General features: G+C 44.2%; 1 protein-coding gene across 1 annotated transcript; it reads right to left on the bottom strand.

Annotated features, from left to right (window-relative positions):
- Positions 1 to 3,977: 3,977 nt before the first annotated feature.
- Positions 3,978 to 11,846, bottom strand: NPY (neuropeptide Y). Its single transcript, XM_013004674.2, has 3 exons — positions 11,659 to 11,846; positions 6,433 to 6,513; positions 3,978 to 4,184 (listed from the first exon to the last, which is right to left on the bottom strand). The coding sequence occupies exons 1-3, from the start codon at positions 11,844 to 11,846 to the stop codon at positions 4,163 to 4,165; spliced, it is 291 nt and encodes a 96-aa protein (XP_012860128.1). The 3' UTR covers positions 3,978 to 4,162.
- Between the last annotated feature and the right edge of the window lie 816 nt (positions 11,847 to 12,662).

Below are 12,662 nucleotides of genomic sequence, written 5' to 3'. Positions count from 1 at the left end.
AGATAAAAAGAATACATTGTACCAAAATGAGCTGGTTGACATGCAACCATTTCAAGAGGTAGCATATGAACAAGAACCAATGGTACTGCAGGAAGAAAGCCAAGCTGCACTGAAAGAATTAAGCAAAAACAAGACTCCAAGAATTGATGAAATACCAAATGACATTTTTCAAGAGCTGATGAAGCACTTACTCATCTTCAACAAGCTCTGGACAAATTTATCTATGCCAAGAAATTTGGAAGTGAGCTACCTGGCCTACTGACAGGAAAAGATTCATATTTGTATCCATTACAAAGAAAGGTGACCAAACAAAATTCTCAAATTGTAGAACAATGTCATTGATATCACATCCAACAACAGTTGCAACAGTACATTGACAGGGAGCTGCCAGAAGTTCAGGATGGATTCAGAAGAGGTCATGCATGGAACAAGGGATAGCATTGCTGATGTCAGATGGATCTCAGCTCACAGCAAAGAATACCAGAAAGCTGTTTATTTGTGTTTCATTGACTATGCAAAGGCACTTAACTTTGTGGATCATAACAAAGGTATAGACGGCCTTTTGACGAATGGGAATTCAGAGAACTTCATTGTGCTCATACAGAACCTGTACATGGATCAAGGACCCGCTGTGTGAACACAACAGGAGAATACTAAGTGCTGTAAGATCAGGGGTTGTATGCTCTCACCATAATAACTCAATCTGTATGCTGAGCAAATCATCAGAGAAGCTGGCTTACGAGAAGAATATGGCATCAGGATTGGAGAAAAGCTTATTAACAGTCTCAGATATGCAGGTAATACAACCTCACTTGTTGAAAGTGAGGAGAACTTGAAGAACATGCTGATGAAGATCAAGGATGGCAGCCATTTTTATGGATTACAACTCAATGTGATGACAGCAAAACATACTGGGCTATTAACTGCAAGGTCAGCAGTTAGAAAATACCAGCAGCGGTGGGGCTTTCTACTCCTGCAAAGAGTTATAATCGTGGAAACTCACAGGGGCAGTTCTACTCTGTCCTATAAGGTCACTATGAGTTGGCATCAACTCACTGATAGTGAATTTGGTTTGACTTTTTGGACCAATACACAACATAATGATAAATGGATAAAGATTGAAGTTGGCAAGGATTTCATTTTACTTGGATGCACAATTAACAGTCATGGAAGCAGCAGTCAAGAAATCAAATGACATACTGCATTTGGCAAATCTGCAGGACAAGACCTTTTGAAAGTGTTCAAGCCAAGATATGCCTTTGAGGAATAAGCCATGGTATTGTCAACCACGTATGCATGTGAAAGTTGTAAGTGAATAAGGAAAACTGGAGAAAAAATGATGCATTTGAATGATCTTGTTGGCCAAGAATGCTAAAAAATTACCATGAACTTCCAGAAGAACAAAGGTCTGTTTTCTAAGAGGTACAGCCAGAATCCTCCTTAAGAAGTGAGGATGGTGAGACTTTGTATCATGTATTTTGGACATATTATCAGGAGATGCTAGTCCCTGGGGTGGGGGGTGGGGTTATCATTCTTGGTGAAGATCATCAAAAATGAGGAAGACCTTCAACAAGATGTATTGATACGATGGCTTCAAAAGTGGCTCAAACCTAACGATCGTAAGGCTGGCACATAAGACCGTTTCATTCTGTTGTGCATAAAGTCGCCACGAGGTGGGGTCAATTCAATGACACCTAACAACAGCATGGCATTAACTAGATCATGAATCAACTTTTTTAGCATAATAATAACTTCACTAAAGAAAACCTCCAAATTAACAAGATTTCTGGCTTTTTGTGATTAAAAATTGTCATTCAGCCATCTTTTTAAGATTTTACAAACACGTTTTATGTAAGTGCTATTCAAAGCACTAAGAAGAAAAAATGAATGGAGTTTTAGACCAGGCCTTCCTACCAATTTAAATTGATTCTATCATGGGTGCTGCAGTAAAATTGGAGCATACTTAAATTGGTAAAATATGGATATTCGCAAATGATCACTTCTCCTAAGAAATCATGTGTTGAAACTCTGGGGTAAGGGAGCCTGATTCGAGAGACTAGGTTACTGAGAGGACTGTGGAGAGTTTCACACATTGGAAGCAGTATGGTCAGCCACATTCTTTGAGCTGGACACCTGTTGTTTCTGACTCTCCCAGGCAAGAAATTAGTTTACTTTGCAACACTCCTGCTTTGGTACCCAACACTTTACAAATCCAGGTCCCTTCTGATGTAGCTTCACTGGGTGTAAATGAACTGGGAATACCAGTTCGAAGTCATGTTCTAGGCTAGTAGTGAAAGTTTTACATGCATTTCATTTGTAGAAATTCCTATTTTGTAAGATCATTGACGTCATTGGTTAAAGATACATTCAAATTCAAACTCACTGCCATCATGTCAATTGAGAGACAAAGCAGCCCTGTAGGACAGAGTAGAACCACCCCTGTAGGTTTCCAAGACTGTAAATCTTTACAGGAACAGAAAATCTCATCTTCCTCCTGTAGAGTAACTGGTGGTTTCAAACTACTGAACTTTGGACCTAGCAGCCCACCATGTAATCCATTACGCCACCAGAGCTCCTAAAGACACGTTGGAATATCTCATATATAGTCTATTTTGTAGAGTACAAATTTCCCTAATCCATTATATAGGTACATAATTCATGACTTTTTTGGTGATCTGTTTTTAGATGTCACATAAAAATATCCATGATTGAGTTGGTTTGTTTTCACAGTGTGGTTCAAAGTACCAATTGGGAGGAGGCCCACTTTCTTTGATTTATAAATTATATAAAATAATCCAATAAAATTAATTCTAAACCAAGTGCATGCAATAGGTATGTGAAGGATAGAAAAATTCAGCAGCTTTAGCTGAATTCCTTAACATGCCCCTAGTTGTGTGAGAAAGTGGTCACCCACCTGCTTGTTGTTGAAGAGTAGTGCTCTAAACAGATGTACAGGCCTCTGCTAGCAAATAAGGGTGCCACTTGCCTCATGGGGTGGTTATTTGCATTTAATTAAAATGAGATAAAATGTAAAACAGCTTTATGTTTTTGCTCGCCATATTTCACCTCCTCAAAAGGTACAGGTGGCCAGTGGCTACCATATTGGACAGAGTAGCTATAGAACATTTTTACAGAAAGTTCTGTTAAACATGGGGTGAATTACCCAATAAGAAAGGTACTCACAAGCTCGCTTGTGCTTGCTTACTAATCTGAGTGATCAATTTGACAAGGTGAAATGCAAGTGGTGAAAAAATGCGTGAAACTTTACCACACATTAGTAAGTGAATACAAATACACCCATGCTTGCCTTGTTTCCTGGGTCCTCAATCCTTGCCAAGAAGTGTAACTTTGAAGAGAAGCTTTGGTTCTATAGGAAGTTGCTGTGGAGTGAAGGAGCCAGATTCCAGCTATACCTAGAAATGGAATCTTTATGTAGTAAAAGAATATGAGATTGCTCACTGCCAATGAATAAGTAAGCACAAGTAAACCCATGCTTACTTTGCTCACTGAGCACTCCAACACTAGACAGAGATCCCTTTGGGAAAAAGGAAAAATGGCAGAAACATGTCTTCCTTAACCTTTTCCCTTCACGCTATACCTGTGCACACACACACAGAGTTGCATCTGGATCATGGTACATCATCTTACACTGGTGTTGCTTTCTCAACTCTCGCTGCCATCGAGTTGATGCCGACTCAAGAGACCCTGTAGGACTGGGTAGAATGGTCCCTGGGAGTTTCTGAGTCTGTAACTCTTTACAGGAAGAAGATAAAGACTCCCCTTTCTCGGCAGAGCAGTTGGTGGTTTCGAACTGCCACCTTGCAGTCAGCAGCCCAACCTGTAATCACCGTGCCACCATGGCTCTTCTTGTCTTGCTTTAAGATTGGCGAAATAAACCCTGAATCGACTGCTGTCATGTAATGGATGGCTTCCGATAATTTTCACTTGTGCAGGAACAGATGTTTACCGGAGAAGAATCACTTTTGAATGCATGGTACTTTATTTAAACAGACACATATACAATGTTGACAAAGGGAAACAAACAGTTCCGGTTCAACAAAGTGGCTGCATGCATTGATGGATGGGCAGCATCTGGTTTCACAGTATGAAGTGTGGGTCGAAAAAGAGGACAAGACTGGTGAGCAAGTTTCACTTCCCCTCACTACATAGAAGGATCTTCCAGCCTGTAAGACAGAAGAAGCAAAGCATATAAGAGAAACTGCCCAACTTCCTGAGAGGCTACAAAGAAGGAGACCTTCAATCCCGAACGAAAAGATGATCAGGAACTGTTGCCAAAGCTCCTGCTGGGATTCCACATAGGAGGCCAAAGGAATGATGGCAGGATGGGAGATAATAGCATTGTCTACAAGGTCCCAGATGGGTAGCTCTCACATCAGTGAGTCTCAGGCAAGTCTCCGAGGGAGCATTTAAAAGGCTTTGTGTGTAACAAACAAGTCAAAAAGAACTTTGTAATACTTCTGAAGAACAAAACCACAGAAATCACACAAAACTCTAACAAGAGCGTTAGTATTGCTCCACTCTTTGAGTACACTCCTTTGTTTTCCTGTAAGTCTTTTATGTAGTAAGATGCTATTTATGAGACTATAAAGAAGCCTATTTAATAAAACAATACTCATAGGCCACTTCAAGGTTGTCAAGTTGCACCTCCTTTTAATTGTACGTGGTTGAGGGCGTCAAAGTGCAGTTAACTTTATTTCATGAACTAGCCATGTGACTGTAAACAAAAACCAGCCAGGTTCTAAGCAGACCTGAATTGTTATTTTCCTAACTCTTAGTAGCATCACCGACCCTGAACTTTTAAAATACAATCAGACGTTCAAAGGCAATTTATGATTTTATTTTTTTTTAATTTATGATTCTAGTATTTGAATCTTCCTTCTGCTGCTCTTGTACTTTGTTGCACCCCAAGAATCTGTGTGTTTGCTGTTTAAGTCTGGCCTATTACTTCCAGAGGCAAAAGTTTTACTCAGGTTTTAGTCCAGAATTTCCTTCTTGAAAAGCCAATCAGAACACTTGGTGCTGGAAGCTGACCCTTCACAGGAGAACAGAGGTCTGGTGGGTGGAAGAGAAGGGAGTGGCTCGGCGAGCCCTAGGATTCTCTGCGGAAACATCCCAATGAAGAGGGGCACATTCAAGTCACTGAGCAAGAGTTCTAGTGACCTCTTCTGGGGAACTTGGTCCTTGGCATGGTTGAGCTTTGAGTTAAAGGCCGAAGAGCAACACAGGAAAGGACAGACTTGTGCAGTGTGACTTTACTGTTGTGGGTAGAGGCCGGCATGGCAAGGACCCAGGTGGGGCATACAAACTGAAGAGGCTCAGGCAGCTTTTTAACAGCACTTCTTACCCAGGGGGCACCAGACCATCCCAGGTCAACACTTGGTTGGCACGTCTTCCTAAATCAGCTCCACACTCTGAAAAAATGTTCCAAGGCTATAGACAAGCTCTTTAAGAACAAAACTTCATTCAACATGCATCCATGAAAAGCAATACATTCTGGTATAACATCAATTGAGCTAAAATAGAAGTCAGCCAGTACACCAGAGGACCCCAGGGTTTATCAGCAGCTTTGGATAAAACTAGGAAGGCTAGAGCTAAGTCCTACCAGTGACACTCCCTAAGACATCTCTACATCCAGAAACCAAAGACCAAACCCACAGCCATGAAGTCCACTGAGACTATAGCAACCTTATGGAGGGTTTTAGAGGCGCTACTAAATCTTCACAGAAGCAGACAGCTTCATTTCAATCCCTCAGAATGGCTCGTGGGTTTGAACTCCCTACCATGCTTAGCAGCCCTACGCTTACCTGCCAGCGCCACCAGGGCTTGTTGACATACATCATGGAGTCCAAAACGATGACGATCCCAGCGAAAGCTGGGCAAAGCTGGTGTTTCAGCTAAAGTTAGAAACTACTAGATTTTAACACAGTTAGACAAGCTATAGAGACACATTTCGGAGGCAAACATTGCTCCTATTTAATATTTTCATTAGAGTGCCTAATAATTTCAGAGCCCTGATGGATTAGGCATTGGGCTGCTAACATCAAGGTCAACCGTTTTAACCCAATAGCAGTTCCACAGGAGAAAGATGAGGCTCTCCCCTTGAAAACCCTAAGGAGTCGGTCCACTTTGTCTTATAGGATTGCTATGAGCCAGACTTGGCTCGATGTCAGTTGGTTTGTTCTTTAACTCATCCTTTAGTCTTGAATATATTTCCCCACAGAAGTTTAGATTCTCATCAGAGTCCGTGCAATGAAAGATCTGATCCATACCATTGTCATTTCGCCTCCCCAAAGCCTACCTGGTCTTGAGACTCCAACTCCAGCATCTCCCCACCAGAGCATTCACCAAACTTTCCCTCCACTCAGCACCCCAGGTTCTCCAGCAATGGCTGCAGCACAAGCCTTTTCTTACCTAATTGTGGGGCCATCTTCTGTGCTCCCTCTCATCAGCAGGTCTGAAATCAGTGTCTCGGGGCTGGATCGTTTTCCATATCTTTAAAAAAAATTTTTAAGTATTTTTAAGCAAATTAAAACCCAGGGATTGTTTCCCATTTTAGTTGTTAAAACATAAAAATCCTTTGTAGTTGATCATCAGCTAACAAGTGACTTTGTAAGGATCTGAAACATACAGTACCTGGTACCGGAGTACTGTAATTTTGTAACTAGGTAGCAGGAAATAATGGTGCATCAGAGTATGGTTTTATTTTGTTTTTTATTTCTACTACAGGCATGCAGTTTGCTGTGCTTCACTTTACTGCACCTCCCAGATATTGCAATTTTCATAAATGGACGTTTTTGGCAATCCTTGGGTGAGTGAAACTATTGGTGTCATTCCCACCCCCACCCCACCCCCATCCCCCAAAGAAAGTGTGCTCACTACCGGGCTCTGCATACATTTTGATAATTCTCATAATATTTCTTTTTTCTTTCTCTATTTTGTCAGAATACTGTTATATACTTAATAGGCTACTGTAGCCTGTAAACAACTATGCACACACACTAGGAAATGAAGAAACCGGTGACTCGCTTTATTGCAATAATTGCCTTATTGCGATCTGGAACTGACCTGCTGTTTCGCTGAGGCATGTCTGCATTCATTAATTTATATAGTTCTGGTGCATCAAACAATCCAAAGCCAAGCTCACCGTCATTGAGCTGATGCCAACTCATAGTAACCCCATAAGGCAGGGTATAGAACTGGCCCTGTGAGTTTCAGACACTGTTAATAGGAGTAGAAAGCCCTGTCTTTCTCCTGCAGTGTGGCTGGTGGTCTCGAACTGATGACCTTGAAGATCTCCACCCAATGTGTAACTACTATGTACCAGGGTTCCTGGCAGTTCTTGTGCAAAGAGCAGTTTAAATTCTAATGAAGAGAACAGATAGGATTTTTAAATGAACACTAAAAGATAAACCACACACTGACACTCTAGACTCATTTGGGTCTAAATATCAAATGCCTCATGTCTAAGAAACAAAATCACACTCCCTGCTTAACTGAGTTTGGGGACGATACAGTGTGTCACATGCTCTGAAAGTAAAATACAAGTGGAAGCCTCTGTTGTCTAAATGTCCCCATCCTTACAAAGTCTTGAAGATTCTGGGTCCTATATACTCTATTTTTTATTTGAAGTGCTCAAAGTTAAAAGCCTTTTCTGATATAATCTGATTTTAACCTGCCCTGTACATATAAAGAATCTTACCGGTCCATGGAAATAGGCTGAAGATTTTCCTCTTTCCTCTTGTAACAGAATACATATATAGTTGGAGAAAGCTGAGGCTACCTGTTCCCATAAAGATCTTGGAGACCCTGGGGAGTAGTTCAACTCTCTAAGGTTCTATGAGTCAGAATCCACTGACTGGCAGTAGTTTTGTCAGGATGTGGATGGGACAAGAAATGAATGCAAGGCTGTAGTTACTGTCCACTAGTATAAGTATGCTCTGCTCTATTCGAGGTGAGTAACTGGCTTCTCAATCTCTTCCTCCAGCCTTTCCCTGATATAGCACAAGCACGCATGTGTGTGAGACACACACTGTGACACACACACACAGAGTTAAAGTTGACCCTTTTATTCCTAACTATAGATTCTTCGAACTTTTTATTTCTAACTATATTTTTAAAGCTTTTCCCCCTTTCTTTCCATTGGTCACCAACAGCAGGAGCCTTCACAGAAGAAAAATTCGGCTGGCAAGAATTGGATGACTAATCGGTAAAAATAGTCAAAGTTGACAGAGGGGACTTTAACTGCATAAGCGACACAATTAAATCTAAATTTTTGGTGAAGATTGTCCTCTCATCGCCCCTTTGCTGAGACAGGAAGAAAGCAAAACCCACTTGGCTGCCACCCCAACATTTACAAGACCCTCTCTAAAATTTTCTGGAGCTGTGACATTCAAAGCTGCTAACAGGTACTTATTTATTCTGTCAGTTGATTTTAAAACTCTGGGGGCACCTTAAACTCCTTTGTCTTCATTATGCTCCTGGTAGTGAAAGCAGTAGCAAATATGTTCTCCAATTTACCAGTCCAGGAGCTCGTCCATAACAACAGGATTTGCTCCATTCTAAAACAGGTTCCACCCAGAACATCACACACGAGATCCTCTTGAATTAATTCTGGATTACCTTGTGTATCTACTATGCTTCTAACTTTCAAAGATTAAGTCTCAAGGACAATGATTCTCAAAACCTGACTGCCCATTAAAATTGCCAGGGGGCTTTTAAAACAACACAAAACAAAACCACCAAAGCCCAGGCCACACCCCGAGATCCTGATTTCATTGGTCCCAGTGGAGCCCAGCGCCAGCATATTTCAAAAGCTCCCCAGGTGATCTCAGGGGCAGCCAAGGAGAAGAACACAGATATGGGGCAGACCTTCTCTATGTCTGCAAGACTGACCTTAAGCCCGTGGTTTTTTGTGTGTTGTAGATTCCCTCATCTCTACCCACTAGATGCCAGTAGTCCCCCTCCATTCTGACAACCAGAAATGTTGCTGGATTATGCTCAATCCACCCCCACCACCAAAAGGAGGGGCATCGGAGGTTTAAACTCACCCTGGCGAGAAAAACTGCTCTAAATGGACAGCGTGAGAGTCTCCAGGTGCTATGAACGGTGAACAGCGTCAGCTACTGAGCGAAGGGTTGCAATTTCAAGTCCTTCCAGAGAGACCTCGGAAGAAAGGCCTGGCAATCTACCTCCAAAACAACCAAAACAAACGAACAAACCCAGAAATAGCCATTGGAAACCTACGGAGCATCGTTCTACACAGCTCTACTCTGATACCGTTTTGGGGTCACCATGAGTAGACGTCAACTTCATGACTCCTGATTTTTAGAGGAATGTGTTCAAAGAAAAAAGACAATCAGAGGCACAGACAGCTATAAATATGGCTTTAAATCGTGGCTTGAGGAAAGGGAGGGAATGAGACCTTACCAGACTACCATTTACACCAAAAGAACACATATTGTAAAAATGGACACAGCCAAAATGCAAGGTGCGCGTAGTCAAGGATGGACGCCAAGCAGATTCGAGGGGGCGTGTGTGGGGGAGGCGCGCTGGGAGGACAGAAAGGAGAGGAAGGGCTCCAAGCAGGTCATAGGTTCTAAGAAGGAACTGATCCTGAAAGTGAGACCATTTCGCCTCCATCTCTGCTGACTGAGGCGGATTCTTCTAGTGTCACACTCGGGAAAAAGTAAGTAAAGTGAGGACTTCCGGAGGCCAGCCCTTCACTTTCTGGTGTGGCTGCACACAGAGAAGTCGGGTCATTGTTGGAGAAAGCAAAGAAAGGTCCAGACACTACACATCTCCAACCTAGCATTTGCATCCCTCCATTTCCAGGAAACTCAGGTTCCTGTCCCATCACTGAGGATGGGGCTGAGATCGTACTGTTGCCGGAGAGGACCACATTTAAGGAAAATCAATAGGCTGGCTTCAATTCCGTCACTCTTAAAACAAAAGGTTTTTTTGTGAATGCCCTTAGCTTCAAGATCTATAAAACGAAGTTCCTGATACTTACCTCCAAGATTTGAGTTAAAGACAAAAGGAGATAATGCCTAAGAAAGTGTTTTGAAATGTCTTTTAGACATGTACACAGTGGGGAATGGCAATCGCCTTTGCAGACATAAGTTCCCCTGTTTGTTGTGATATAACTGAAACAATCCATAAAGACCTCCCTTTATCTTTCACTTGCTTGTATGACAGCAGACCCGAGAGGGTGAAGCACCAAACTTCCTACAGAGTCTCTTAGTGTATGTAATAGTGTCGCTTCTCCCTGATGCAAGTGATCACATTTCAAAAACCAACACGATTTCATTATGATATTTCCACGTGTTTCTGTTAACTATATAAGTGTATAAAGTTGCTCTTTGGAATGCCATCCACCCTTCCCAATTACAAAAGAAGAAGCATTATTTAAAAAAATAAATTCTACTCCCTTAAGATCCTATCCAACTATTCTCTGCTTTGTAAACAGAGAGATTGTGGTATCAAAAAAGTAAAACATAAAAATCCAAATTCTTTATAAAACACAATCTAAACATGTTACTCTCACCTCATGGCCATGAGGTCAATTCTGATTCACAGCAACCCGCTATGACGGAGTCGAACTGCCCGTGATTCTTTATGGGAGTGGAATGCCTCCCCCTTCTCTAGCAGATGGGGGTTGCCGACCTGCTGGCTTGGTGGTCCGCATAGTCGGAATCTACTGGATGGCATTAAGTTTACCTAAGCAGAATGCGTGACAGTTATGCTTTAAAGGGTTTATGCAATGCAACTGACTAAGGTCATTTGATTTGTCATTGAAATAAGACATGAAATGATTTCTCTAGGAGAAAACCATTTTGGAAATAATATTTAAATCCTATATTGCCTATAAAATTATTTACATTTTGACTTTTTTGCTTAATATTCAATGCTGAGAGGAAAGGTATTTGATTTTGCCTTTCTGAGAGTTCAGAGAAAACATTACAATTTCTTGGATTCTCTGAAAACCCTGGATTCATCCCAGAGTGACTAGATCTATATAAATCTATTCTTAATGAAGCACCAAGTGAGCTTGGCCCTTTCAGAAGTCACCTGCTGTCAAATGGAGACCCACTGGTTGCAAAAGCTACATGTCCAAACACCAGGGCTGGAAGATTCAAGTTCAGGTCTGAAACTGCAAAAACCACTGGAAAGAAGGGGGACAAGGGGGTGGGGAATTTGCCCTTTTGATCTTTACCTAAATACTCAAGGCAATTCGTTCGCCCTGGGCATGTCCGAATGCTAGACAGTACCTTTGGCGGCTCATCCTTACCCTTTTGCTCGGTTTCTTTGCTTGTGGGACAGTTTGCTGTTTCTTAACTAAGCTGGTCACCTGTCTCCCTCGGGCACTTCCTTGGCAAACTTCCAACCCTTTCCTCTAGGTCCTCCTTGTCACCCAGCTTACTAGATAGACCCCCTTTAAAGGAGGAAGGAATGATCAGCCAATTCGGGAACCTGAATCTGGGAGTCACGATTTTGTGACTGCAGCTGCAGCCTGAAAGCCCCCAGAGCCCTGCACCCAGAGGGACTCAGCGCTGAGAAGTGTCTGATACTGTCCAGGCCCTGGCTTACAGAATGGCAAAAGCAAGGGTGGCTGGGGTCTGTCCCAGGCAGCCCACCCACCTCTGCCTGGTGATGAGGTTGATGTAGTGCCGCAGCGCCTGGTAGTATTTGGCCATGTCCTCCGCAGACGCGTTGTCACCCGGGTGTTCCGGCTTGGAGGGGTACGCCTCGACCAACACGCTCAGGCACACCAGCAGGGCCAGGGCCAGGGTCAGTCCTGAGGATCCCAATCGCTTGTTCCACAGCATCTGGGGACACAGAGGCGGGATGGGGTGGGGAAGGGAGGGTCAGAAGTCCATTGCACACGCACCCCGCACCACCAACCACCACCTCCCACCTGGTCCTCCCAGCATCTCTCCGGAGTACCAACCACCTGGATCACACCGTGCCTCCCCACCAGCTCCGCAGAGGGAACCGCGCGAGGCCAGCACCCTTCAGTGGACTCCCTCCCCTGACCTTGACCTGGCCCCTCTGTTCAGTCCCGGACTGCGCGCCCTGCTGGGCGCAGAGTCCCGATGGCCAGGCCCCCAGGTAGGGCGAGAGAAACTTCCAGCGCCGGTTCAATAAATCAGTGCAACCCCGTGAGAAGTTCTTCCCGTCGGTGGGACGAGCGAGCCTTTCTTAGCCTACTCTCCGCTCCAAACCCCGGCGCCAGAGAAAACGTTCCTCTCCCTGTCCCCGCTCCCCAGGGCGCTGGCGGGGTCCCCCACCGCAGCGGTCCCCAGGGGCGGCAGGGCCAGCTTGGTGGAGGACAGGGGGCACGGAGAGAAGGCAGCTTGGCGCAGGACATCAGGTTGGATCCCGGGGGGCGGCAGGGCCCCCCAGTAGCCCGGCTTGAGGACCCCTGCACCTGGTCTCTGCCCCGCCGCGGCGGACCTCCCTCTGGGACGTCCCGCCGAGACCCGCGAGGAGATGGCCAGCGGCTCTGGGTCGGGGTGTGGGCGCTCCCTTCGTTTTCAGGAAAAACGACCCCTGGGGGCCCGTCCAGCCCGAAGAGCCCCGGAAAGGCAGGGTGCAGCCCGGGGCGCCGCGACGCGGACGGGCTGGCGCGGGGAGGACGGAGC

Source organism: Echinops telfairi, unplaced genomic scaffold (assembly GCF_000313985.2).
Source record: "Echinops telfairi isolate 266 unplaced genomic scaffold, ASM31398v2 ScPeMD7_23;HRSCAF=83, whole genome shotgun sequence".
NCBI classification, from domain to species: domain Eukaryota; kingdom Metazoa; phylum Chordata; class Mammalia; order Afrosoricida; family Tenrecidae; genus Echinops; species Echinops telfairi.
Note: the sequence above shows the minus strand (reverse complement) of the source record. Positions and strands in the feature narration are given on the sequence as shown.

What these genes read in the sequence shown, in the direction of transcription:
- NPY (XM_013004674.2), bottom strand. Translation starts at nt 11,846, where the DNA reads ATGCTGTGGAACAAGCGATTGGGATCCTCAGGACTGACCCTGGCCCTG. An exon ending in AACCTCATCACCAGGCAGAG is followed by an intron (nt 6,514 to 11,658) that starts GTGGGTGGGCTG and finishes TTTTTTTTAAAG; the next exon opens with ATATGGAAAACGATCCAGCC. An exon ending in GAAGATGGCCCCACAATTAG is followed by an intron (nt 4,185 to 6,432) that starts GTAAGAAAAGGC and finishes TCTGTCTTACAG; the next exon opens with GCTGGAAGATCCTTCTATGT.